Source organism: Mustelus asterias, chromosome 26 (assembly GCF_964213995.1).
Source record: "Mustelus asterias chromosome 26, sMusAst1.hap1.1, whole genome shotgun sequence".
NCBI classification, from domain to species: Eukaryota; Metazoa; Chordata; class Chondrichthyes; order Carcharhiniformes; family Triakidae; genus Mustelus; species Mustelus asterias.
In genome coordinates, this window is record NC_135826.1 from 37,181,894 (window position 1) to 37,194,298 (window position 12,405).

Genomic DNA, 12,405 nt, shown 5'->3' on the forward strand with positions numbered 1-12,405 from the left:
TGTGTGTTTGGGGAGGGGGGTTTCTGTGTGTTTGGGGAGGGGGTGTCTGTGTGTTTAGGGAGGGGGTTTCTGTGTGTTTGGGGAGGGGGTTTCTGTGTGTTTGGGGAGGGGGGTTTCTGTGTGTTTTGGGAGGGGGTTTCTGTGTGTTTGGGGAGGGGGTTTCTGTGTGTTTGGGGAGGGGGGTTTCTGTGTGTTTGGGGAGGGGGTTTCTGTGTGTTTGGGGAGGGGGGTTTCTGTGTGTTTGGGCGAGGGGTTTCTGTGTGTTTGGGGAAGGGGTTTCTGTGTGTTTGGGGAGGGGGGTTTCTGTGTGTTTGGGGAGGGGGTTTCTGTGTGTTTGGGGAGGGGGGTTTCTGTGTGTTTGGGAGAGGGGTTTCTGTGTGTTTGGGGAAGGGGTTTCTGTGTGTTTGGGGAGGGGGTTTCTGTGTGTTTGGGGAAGGGGGTTTCTGTGTGTTTGGGGAGGGGGTTTCTGTGTGTTTGGGGAGGGGGGTTTCTGTGTGTTTGGGGAGGGGGTTTCTGTGTGTTTGGGGAGGGGGTTTTCTGTGTGTTTGGGGAGGGGTGTTTCTGTGTGTTTGGGGGGGGTTTCTGTGTGTTTGGGGAGGGGGGTTTCTGTGTGTTTTGAAGTTTCTGTGGATATGTACGTTCTTGTATCCATATCCATGTTAGATGTTTCGTGCTGTGTAATAAATATTAGGTGATCGGCTTCATTTGATCTTTAATTTGCAAAGTCATTGATTATGCATCAGACTCCAGAACGTGGATCCCAGTTACAAACATTGATGTTGATCTTCATTTGTCATGAAGTCCATCTCCTCCTGAAGCTGTTGACTGGATGCTGAATCTTTTCTTTCCAGTTCTTTGGATGTTGACCCTTGCTGTGGCATTGATAATGTAGTCCCACGCCTCGCAGTTCGGTCCCTCTCTGTACAACTCAGTCCCACGCCAGACGATGCACTGTTTTACCCTCACAGAAATTCCATCGAGTTCTAGAAGTTAGGAATCAGGGAGCTGAAGAAATGAAATAAAATGACAATTCAGGATCATTTTTCATACGTAGCAGTTTTGCATATATTAAATGGTTACCAATTTTAAACTGTCTTTCCTGCCTTGCTGCCTGTGGATGGAATCTCTAATCCTAGCCTTTGTCCTCTCGCATCCCAGACAACCGCCAGGGGTTCTGCTTCATCGAGGTTTTACAGACCATGTGCCAGATGTCATCCACCAACCGTAACCTCGTCACCAAGTCTGAGTGTTGCTGCAATGGAGGCAGGGGTTGGGGCAACCAGTGTGAACTGTGCCCACTGCCTGGCACTGCCCGCTACAAGAAAATGTGCCCCCATGGACCTGGATACGCCACAGATGGCAGAGGTAAGGCAGATGTATGCGGGTCCTCTCTGTTATTTATATGTGGCCGGCGCGGTGGCACAGTGGTTAGCACTGCTGCCTCACAGCGCTGCAATACAGCGCCAGGGACCCGTATTCAATCCCAGCCTCGGGTGACTGTCTGTGTGGAGTTTGCACATTCTCCCCCGTGTCTGCGTGGGTTTCCTCCGGGTGCTCCAATTTCCTCCCACAGTGCAAAGATGTCGGGGTTAGGTGTATTGGCCATGCTAAGTTGCCCCTTAGTGTCGGGGGGGGGGGGCTAGCTAGGATAAATGCATGGGGTTATGGGGCTAGGGCCTGGGTGGGTTTGTGGTCAGTGCAGACTTGATGGGCCGAATGGCCTCCTTCTGCACAGTAGGATTCTATGATTCTATGTGGACTCTCCATGAGTAATTTTCCAACCATTCACCAGCTGAGAGCCTAGCCCATTTTGGTTTCTGATACTTGGGATGGGATTTTCCAGCACTTCCCTCCCAACAGGATCTTGCGGGCCCACTGAAGTTGAACATTGCCACAGGTTCCTGACAATAAGACAGGCGCGACATACAAATCGCCATTGACTTCAGTGGGACCGGAAGGTGTTGCTGGCAGCCAATGCCGAGCTGTGTCCATCACGGGAAAACCCATTGCAGGGGGGCTGGAAAATCCCAGCCTTGGTATCCATGGATTCTGGATCATGGATGGAAAACCATGTGCCAGAATTTCCAAAATATGCTATTCATGGTCCTGGTCAGAGGGTGGGAAAATGGCCTCCCCTGTGTATCAGTTGTGTCAGTAAACTCCAATCTGGTTAACGGTTACAAAGTAAGCCACTTCATCACTCCCTCACAGAATTGTCATTACACTCATTCAGGCGGCACGATGGCACAGTGGTTAGTACTGCTGCCTCACGGTTCCGGGGACCTGGGTTTAATTTCCGGCTTGGGTCACTGTCGGTGCGGAGTTTGCACATTCTCCCCATGTCTGCGTGGGTTTCCTCCCACACTCCAAAGATGTGCGGGTTAGGTGCATTGGCCTTGCTCAATTGCTCCTGAGTGTCCTGGAATGCGTAGGTTAGAGATTGGAGGGATTAGCGGGGTAAATATGTGGAATTACGGGGGTAGGGATTGGGTGGGATTGTGGTCGGTGCAGACTCGATGGGCCGAGTGGCCTCCTTCTGCACTGTAGGGTTTCTATGATTCTATGAATGCTTCATTTGACAAAATCTTTTGTTTGAGCCCACCACTGCTACCTGGCATTGTTCCAGGAGATGTCAACCTTTGGAAAAGGCAGTATTGGTAAGATACATGGCAGAACCCTCAGTGAACATTCCCGAGCTCGGTTAGTTCCAGTCCCTGTGAAGGATAGAATTTGCCGGTGTGCATTTTCAGTGCGATTACAGTATCCACAGTTCGTTTGGCCTCAAATTCTGAGGGCTGACTGCACTCCATTAACTCTTCGGTCGAACATTTCTGTCTGACACACTTTTGGCACAGTCCTGGTGGAGGCCAGCTCTGATATTGATGCACCAGAGTCTGACGTACACTTATTTGGGGGAGGGAACCAGATGTCAATATCAATGTTAAAGCCACAGAGCAGCAATATAATGATGTATTTCCAGGGATTTGCCTCTGTGGTACACTTGCTCATGAAGGTGATGCTCTGTTAGAATCTAGTCCATGTTAAAGATTCATATCAAACTGGAATCTGAATGGAACTTCGTTCTTCTCTGGGAATCTATTGTAATTCAAGAACATCGTGCCTCTGGATTTGATTGGATTAGAAGGACAAAATGAAATGAATGTCTGTCTAGCTGGTCTATTTCACATATTGGGTTTACACATTGTAATATATTATACATTACAGATATCGATGAGTGTCGAGTGATACCTAACTTGTGCAAGAATGGCCAGTGCATCAACACCATGGGTTCCTTCCGCTGTTTCTGTAGTATTGGATACACCACTGATTTAACAGCAACCTCCTGTGTTGGTAAGAATCCTGTGTCACCCTTTCCCATTAAGTGATGCAGAGCAGTTTTGAAGGCCAGCTTCTTGTACACACACCAGCGTACTTCTTGTATAACATACACTGGGGGCGATTCACCCAGCAGCGCAGCGGGATGGGAGATGTAAGTGGAGGCTGTTTAGCGGGGTGCCATGGCCATGGCGTCTCCGGCCACCAGATTTCCAGCATTGTCAGCTTGACGCCGGAAATCAGCGTGGAGCAGTTTAAAATATGTAACTTAAATATCATTAGCAGGCCCGGGACTGAAGTCTCCGGACCCGCTAGCCTCTCTCCCCCTCCACCAGGAGTGTTTCACTCCAGCGGGGTTTACAACAGTTCCCCACTAACGGGGAACTGGCGGCCCGACCCTGCTGGAGTGAAGGGAGTAAGAAGTTTAACAACACCAGGTTAAAGTCCAACAGGTTTATTTGGTAGCAAAAGCCACACAAGCTTTCGGAGCTGCAAGCCCCTTCTTCAGGTGAGTGGGAATTCTGTTCACAAACAGAGCATATAAAGACACAAACTCAATTTACATGAATAATGGTTGGAATGCGAATACTTACAACTAATCAAGTCTTTAAGAAACAAAACAACGTGAGTGGAAAGAGCATCAAGACAGGCTAAAAAGATGTGTATTGTCTCCGGACAAGACAGCCAGTGAAACTCTGTGGGGGTTACAAATAGTGTGACATGAACCCAATATCCCGGTTGAGGCTCCTTGTGTGTGCGGAACTTGGCTATCAGTTTCTGCTCAGCGACTCTGCGCCGTCGTGTGTCGCGAAGGCTGCCTTGGAGAACGCTTACCCGAATATCAGAGGCTGAATGCCCGTGACCGCTGAAGTGCTCCCCAACAGGAAGAGAACAGTCTTGCCTGGTGATTGTCGAGCGGTGTTCATTCATCCGTTGTCGCAGCGTCTGCATAGTTTCCCCAATGTACCATGCCTCGGGACATCCTTTCCTGCAGCGTATCAGGTAGACAACGTTGGCCGAGTTGCAAGAGTATGTACCGTGTACCTGGTGGATGGTGTTCTCACGTGAGATGATGGCATCTGTGTCGATGATCCGGCACGTCTTGCAGAGGTTGCTGTGGCAGGGTTGTGTGGTGTCATGGTCACTGTTCTCCTGAAGGCTGGGTAGTTTGCTGCGGACAATGGTCTGTTTGAGGTTGTGCGGTTGTTTGAAGGCAAGAAGTGGGGGTGTGGGGATGGCCTTGGCGAGATGTTCGTCTTCATCAATGACATGTTTAAGGCTCCGGAGGAGATGCCGTAGCTTCTCCGCTCCGGGGAAGTACTGGACGACGAAGGGTACTCTGTCCACTGTGTCCCGTGTTTGTCTTCTGAGGAGGTCGGTGCGGTTTTTCACTGTGGCGTGTTGGAACTGTTGATCAATGAGTCGAGCGCCATATCCTGTTCTTATGAGGGCATCTTTCAGCGTCTGGAGGTGTCTGTTGCGATCCTCCTCATCCGAGCAGATCCTGTGTATACGGAGGGCTTGTCCGTAGGGGATGGCTTCTTTAACGTGTTTAGGGTGGAAGCTGGAGAAGTGGAGCATCATGAGGTTATCCGTGGGCTTGCGGTACAGTGAGGTGCTGAGGTGACCGTCCTTAATGGAGATGCGTGTGTCCAAGAATGCAACCGATTCCGGAGAGTAGTCTATGGTGAGTCTGATGGTGGGATGGAACTTGTTGATGTCATCATAGAGTTGTTTCAGTGATTGTTCACCATGAGTCCAAAGGAAGAAAATGTCATCGATGTATCTAGTGTATAGCATCGGTTGAAGGTCCCGTGCGGTGAAGAAGTCTTGTTCGAACCTGTGCATGAAGATGTTGGCATATTGAGGTGCAAATTTGGTCCCCATGGCTGTTCCGTGTGTCTGGATGAAGAACTGGTTGTTGAAGGTGAAGATATTGTGTTCCAGGATGAAGCGGATGAGATGTAAAATTGCATCTGGAAACTGGCAGTTGTTGGCGCTGAGCACTGAGGCCGTTGCAGCAATGCCATCGTCATGGGGGATGCTGGTGTAGAGTGCCGAGACATCCATTGTGACGAGGAGCGCTCCTGGTTCAACTGCTCCATGTGTGCCGAGTTTCTGTAGGAAGTCCGTAGTGTCGCGACAAAAGCTGGGGGTTCTTTGTACAATGGGTTTCAGGATGCCCTCGACATAGCCGGAGAGGTTCTCGCACAGGGTCCCATTGCCCGATACGATGGGACGGCCGGGTGTGTTTGCCTTGTGTATCTTCGGGAGGCAGTAGAGATCTCCAACGCGGGGAGTACGTGGGATGAGAGCACGGAGGGTGTTCTGAAGGTCCGGATCAAAGGTCTTGATCAGAGTGTTGAGTTGACGGGTGTGTTCTTTGGTCGGATCTGCAGGTAACTGTCTGTAGTGTTCCTCGTTGTTTAGTTGTCGGTACATTTCTTTGCAGTAATCCGTTCTGTTCAGTATGACGATGGCCCCTCCTTTGTCTGCTGGTTTGATGACAATGTTGCGGTTGGTCTTGAGAGCGTGGATGGCGTTACGTTGTGCTTGGGTGATGTTCGGGGCTGTCTTGTGAGTGCGGCTGATGAATTTGGTGTTGACGCACCTCCTGATGGCTTGGGCATACATGTCAAGTCGAGGGCAGCGGCCTTCCGGAGGAGTCCAATTCGACTCTTTCCTCTTCGGATGCACTGCGGATCTCTCTGTCGGAGTGAAGGGAGACCATGAAGGCCCCCCAGGAGGTTGGAGGTAAGGGGCGGGGTGCCTCCTGGGCATTGCCAGCTTGGCCCCTTGGCACTGCCCACTGGGCATCAGGCAGTGCCAAGGGGGCAGGGTCAGAGGGAGGGTGCTGCCTATTATGGGGGGAGCCTGTTGGGGGGATGATAGGTAGGATCCCGCTGCCACTCTCCAGTGACAGAGGGATCAGTGACAGAGGGAGGGTGGACAGCGATCAGAGCTGGCAGGGGGTTGGGGGGGACTGTGGGGGGTCGGGACTACTGGGGGGATTGGGGACAGAGATCGGGGGTGGTGGGAGGGGTGGTCGGAGGGGCAGCATTGCAGGGTTGCTGTGCTGGCCACCAATCGAGCTGGCCAGTGATCAGGAGGCCGGTAGTGCGAGGCCGCTGTGACAGTTCAGCGCGTGCGCAGTGGCTCGCTCAGCGCTGTGCTGCCGACCTCTCCAGCGGGAATAGGCCCCACTCCCTGATTTTTAATGAGATTCACGCTGGGACACTCTGCGATGCACAGAGTGTGGGAGATTCATTTTGAAAATCCCGCCAGAAAAAAACAGTGGGATTTACTCCAGTTTTTATGTGAATCCCACACTTATAGCTTTTTTGGGAGAATCCCAGCCATTCTGTTTTTGTATTGAGAAACCCAAGTAGCAGCTCAAGACCCAAAGTGCTGGACCTCCTTAACGTTGGAAAGAGTGGGAGAGAAGTCAAGATAAATCAGGAAGCAGCGATCAGGTGACCTGAGCTCCGATTTTAAAAACCTGTGGATTTTGGCAGGGTGGGAATGCTTTGGGAAGTGACTCATTCCACGGTGTTTAGATCTTAGGAAAGAATGGGCTAGGCTTTGAGAAAGTGCGATGATTTGAACAGAGAGAGGATAAAGAGAAGAGGAAGCATGCAGTTGAGTGTTTAATAGTCGCTCAAGAGATGTAGGCACCATAGGCGAGGCAAGCGTTTATTGCCCGTGTCTAATTGCCCTTGAGAAGGTGATGGTGAACTTCCTTCTTGAACTGCTGCAGTCCATATGTTGTAGGAACATCCACAGTGCTGGTACGATGGGGTCATTTGAAGTTTAGGAAGAACAAGAGAGGGAAGTTCTGAGAAATACTGAACATTATAATGTTAATAAAGAGAGATAAGGCAAGCTGTGTTAGAGTGCTGGGGGTGAGAGAAGGATCACAAATCACACAAAAAAACCTTTACGTGTGTCCCCCTGAGGCCTTTGGAAAGGCCTCAGAGTTTTTCCAGATGTGCAACATTATTCAAAAAGGGGAGGAAGTGGATTTTGCCTCGAAAGAGAATTAACAATTGTTGGGCAATTGTAGTGGCTTTACTCGAGGGAGGGATCCCAAGATTAAATCTTAATGGAAACCAACATGTTGAGTCCCAAAGAAGAGCCAAATTGGACTCGAAATTGTTTCTGTCTCCACAGATGATAACAGTAAGAAGTTTAACAACACCGGGTTAAAGTCCAACAGGTTTATTTGGTAGCAAAAGCCACACAAACTTTCGGAGCCCCTTCTTCACTCACCTGAAGAAGGGGCTTGGGGCCCCGAAAGCTTGTGTGGCTTTTGCTACCAAATAAACCTGTTGGACTTTAACCTGGTGTTGTTAAACTTCTTACTGTGTTTACCCCAGTCCAATGCCGGCATCTCCACATCATGTCCATAGATGATACCAGACCTGCTGAATTTTTCCAGCACTTTCTGCTTTTATGTCAAGTTAATTTGAGTGATTGAACAAGAACGAAAATGATGATTATTGAGTAGGAATCCTCATTATATCAATGCAGTACCATCAGAATTTATACTATTTAGTAATCCCAGTGAAAAAGGTGTGAATGAAGAATTGATTCAATTGTTACTCAGTGCTCCTCTGTACACTATGGCTCCTGCTAAGCAGATAGATTGTCAGAGGGGAGGTGACAGAGTTTACAATGACTGTTAGGAATGATGCACTCAGTGGGACTGTACATACTAAGAGTGATCCCCACATTCATGATGATTCATGGTGACAGGACTGGGTACATGAGACCACCAGGGGTAACTCAGCATTAACATCTTCTTCCCCATCGCTTCCTTACAGATCTTGATGAGTGTGCGCAGTCACCCAAACCGTGCAACTTTATCTGCAAGAACTCCGAAGGCAGCTACCAGTGTTCATGTCCACGAGGCTACATCCTGCAGGATGATGGCAAGACGTGTAGAGGTAAGGGACTGAGGTGCCACAAATTATATGCGTTCAGCTTACTGGGACAGCTCAAAGACACATGTGGCTCAGCTGTTGCTCAATGGATACTACTTTTTGCCACAAAGTCAAAAAGTCATGGGTTCAAGTCCCACACTGGAGACTTGAGTCTCTGAGAATCTAGGCTGGCAATCAGAGAGCAGTAATGAGAGAATATTGTCAGAGGTGCCACCTTTTGGATGAGACATTGAACCAAGGCACTGCTTACCCTCTCAAGTAACCTAAAAGATCTCAAGGCATTACTTTGAAGAAGACCATAGAGGTTTTTTTTGCTTTATTCTTTCATGGGATGTGGGCAAGGCCAGCATTTGTTGCCATCCCAATTGTCCTTGTACAACGAGGCTTGCGAGGTCACTTCAAAGGGCAGCTAAAAGCCAACCACATTGCTTTTGGTCTGGAATCACATTTAGGCCAGAGCACATTTTGATTTGATTTGATTTATTATTGTCACATGTATTAACATACAGTGAAAAGTATTGTTCCTTGCGCGCCATACAGACAAAGCATACCGTACGTAGAGAAGGAAAGGAGAGGGTGCAGAATGTAGTGTTACAGTCATAGCTAGGGTGTGGAGAAAGATCAACTTAATGCGAGGTAAGTCAATTCAAAAGTCTGGCTGCAGCAGGGAAGAGGCTGTTCTTGAGTCGGTTGGTTCGTGACCTCAGATTTTTGTATCTTTTTCCCGACGGAAGAAGGTGGAAGAGAGAATGTCTGGAGTGCGTGGGGTCCTTAATTATGCTGGCTGCTTTTCTGAGGCAGCGGGAAGTGTAGACAGAGTCAATGGATGTTCTGCCCTTAAGGGATAGGTTTCAGTGACAATTGGTAATATTCACTGCTACTGAAGCTAGTTTTCAATTCCAGATTTAATAATTGAATTCAAATTGCCATGGTGGGATTTGAACCCATATCCCCAGAATTTGAGGCTGTGGGCAATTGGCACGGTGATATTACCATTATGCCACTAGCTACCTATAAGCTATCATTTGCATCCTGGTCGGTACCTATCCTCAACAAACATAAAAAACCCAAATGATCTGGACATTATTGTGATGGGATCTTGCTGTGGATAAATTGGCTGCCCTGTGTCCTAAATTAGAACAGTGACTCTGCTAAAAAAAAGTATTAAGTCTGTCAGTACCTGCTTCTGGAGAGTTCTGATGTGGAGATGCCGGCGTTGGACTGGGGTAAGCACAGTAAGAAGTCTCACAACACCAGGTTAAAGTCCAACAGGTTTATTTGGTAGCAAATACCATAAGCTTTCGGAGCACTGTTCCTTCGTCAGGTGGAGTGGATATCCACTCCATCTGACAAAGGAGCAGTGCTCCGAAAGCTTATGGTATTTGCTACCAAATAAACCTGTTGGACTTTAACCTGGTGTTGTGAGACTACTTACTCTGGAGAGTTCGGCAGAGAAAATGAGGAAATTGGACCTGAGACCAGAAACAATGGCCTTTCATCCATGTTGTCCCCATCAGAGACAGGAAACTTCCTTCTGAAAATGACAAATACATCTGAGTTGTATCTAAACGATATAAATGTGATATAAAAACGCTTTTCATCGTTTCTGAGAATTCTACCTTGTGCCCTCAGACAAGGTCGACCAGCACCTGATGCTATATTGGGACAGCAAGGAGCATTGGTGTTGTTGGGGGTCCCCAAGGTGACAGGCATTGTGTTGCTGCAAGTGTATCAGGCAGTGGACAGGTTCTCTCTCACTGGGCTGCTTTCTCCCCAGGGTGAAGGCCACACCATGTAAATACATCTGTGTTTATCTGCAGTGCAGCAGCACACTGCCTGACTTGTACAGGAGGAGGAAATTCAGCCCCTTGATCTTATTCCATCTGGGACCCGTCATTCCTGTTCTGTCCAGAGAGAACCCTTTGACCTAACTCCATTCCAAGTTTAGCTTCTCAAAGCTTTTCAATGAACTCTCTTTGATGATACCATCCTGAATCAGCCCACTTTCCCCAGTAATCTATTCCACTTTTCAATTATCCTGTAGGAGAGAGATTGATTTTATAATCTGTAACTTTGTCCAAGGCTTATAAATTTTATCCTTGTGCCCTCTAGCCCTTGGCTCACTTGCTCATGTTAAATAGTTTGTTCAACCCCATCTATATCTTTTATTGCTTTAAAAGATTTACTCAAAAAAGCCCAGCAGTTGCCTGAATCCAGTGCAGGACTCCAAAAGAGAAAATGCTGGAAAATCTCAGCAGGTCTGGCAGCACCTGTAAGGAGAGAAAAGAGCTGATGTTTCGAGTTTAGATGACCCTTTGTAAAGTCAGTGCGGGATTGTTTAGTGAAAATGCTTCTCACACTGAAGAACTGAAGTGTAGAAATTCATCAAAATGCTTATCCAGCAAATGTGACTCCCCTTAATGACACCTCTTGCCAGAAATATTCCTGCTTCACATCTACCCGAGTTATTCCCATTTCTTTAACCCTCTGGAATCATTTCTATTTCACATCAACCCGAGTCATTCCTATTTTTTCCTTTGTCGCCTCCATAGATCTTGATGAATGTTCAACGAAACAGCACAACTGTCAGTTCCTGTGTGTTAACACGATTGGATCCTTCGCATGCAAGTGTCCACCTGGTTTCACACAACACCACACGTCATGCATTGGTGAGTAAACGTGAATAATTGTAAAAGACAGAATTAATCTCCAATCGTTTTCAAATCTGAGTCAGTTCCTGTTTCAGGAAATTAGAATTGTTCAGAGGTATCCCTTACTTGCCCAGTTGGATCAGCACAGAGCAGGTTCTGAGCCATTCCACACAAAACCATCAACGGCTGTTAAACTATTGACACCACCAAGAATTCTGGATCGGAATGTAGGTTTCCTCGATAAAGAGAGTGAATTTCCACATTGGTTAAATGGGTAAATACCCTGCCCAGTGTATGTTTAATGGGTAAATACCCTGCCCAGTGAGTGTTCAATGGGTAAATACCCTGCCCAGTGTATGTTTAATGGGTAAATACCCTGCCCAGTGAGTGTTCAATGGGTAAATACCCTGCCCAGTGAGTGTTCAATGGGTAAATACCCTGCCCAGTGTATGTTTAATGGGTAAATACCCTGCCCAGTGTATGTTTAATGGGTAAATACCCTGCCCAGTGAGTGTTCAATGGGTAAATACCCTGCCCAGTGTATGTTTAATGAGTAAATACCCTGCCTAGTGTATGTTTATTGGGTAAATACCCACCCAGTGTATGTTTAATGGGTAAATACCCTGCCCAGTGAGTGTTCAATGGGTAAATACCCTGCCCAGTGTATGTTTAATGGGTAAATACCCTGCCCAGTGTATGTTTAATGGGTAAATACCCTGCCCAGTGTATGTTTAATGGGTAAATACCCTGCCCAGTGTATGTTTAATGGGTAAATACCCTGCCCAGTGAGTGTTCAATGGGTAAATACCCTGCCCAGTGTATGTTTAATGGGTAAATACCCTGCCTAGTGTATGTTTATTGGGTAAATACCCACCCAGTGTATGTTTAATGGGTAAATACCCTGCCCAGTGAGTGTTCAATGGGTAAATACCCTGCTCAGTGTGTGTTTAATGGGTAAATACCCTGCCCAGTGAGTGTTCAATGGGTAAATACCCTGCCCAGTGTATGTTTATTGGGTAAATACCCACCCAGTGTATGTTTAATGGGTAAATACCCTGCCCAGTGAGTGTTCAATGGGTAAATACCCTGCCCAGTGAGTGTTCAATGGGTAAATACCCTGCCCAGTGTATGTTTATTGGGTAAATACCCACCCAGTGTATGTTTAATGGGTAAATACCCTGCCCAGTGAGTGTTCAATGGGTAAATACCCTGCTCAGTGTGTGTTTAATGGGTAAATACCCTGCCCAGTGAGTGTTCAATGGGTAAATACCCTGCCCAGTGTATGTTTAATGGGTAAATACCCTGCCCAGTGAGTGTTGGGTGAGTTATTTCGCTGCCCAGTGTGTGTTGGGTGAGCTATTTTGCTGCCCAATGTTAGACAAACTCACAGAGTGAGAAAGTTCTGGGTAAATTTACCAATTTGTTCCAAGCTAACTGATCCAAACTGGGACTATAATAGACATGTTACATTTGGC

General features: G+C 47.6%; 1 protein-coding gene across 1 annotated transcript in view; it reads left to right on the plus strand.

Moving 5' to 3' along the window:
- Positions 1–12,405, plus strand: part of fbn3 (fibrillin 3) — a 268,519-nt gene that overhangs the window by 239,267 nt on the left and 16,847 nt on the right. The window contains exons 57-60 of the mRNA XM_078198473.1: positions 1,159–1,365; positions 3,226–3,351; positions 8,160–8,282; positions 10,832–10,948. Of these exons, the coding sequence (XP_078054599.1) occupies positions 1,159–1,365; positions 3,226–3,351; positions 8,160–8,282; positions 10,832–10,948 (573 nt within the window). The remainder of the gene's footprint in view (positions 1–1,158; positions 1,366–3,225; positions 3,352–8,159; positions 8,283–10,831; positions 10,949–12,405) is intronic.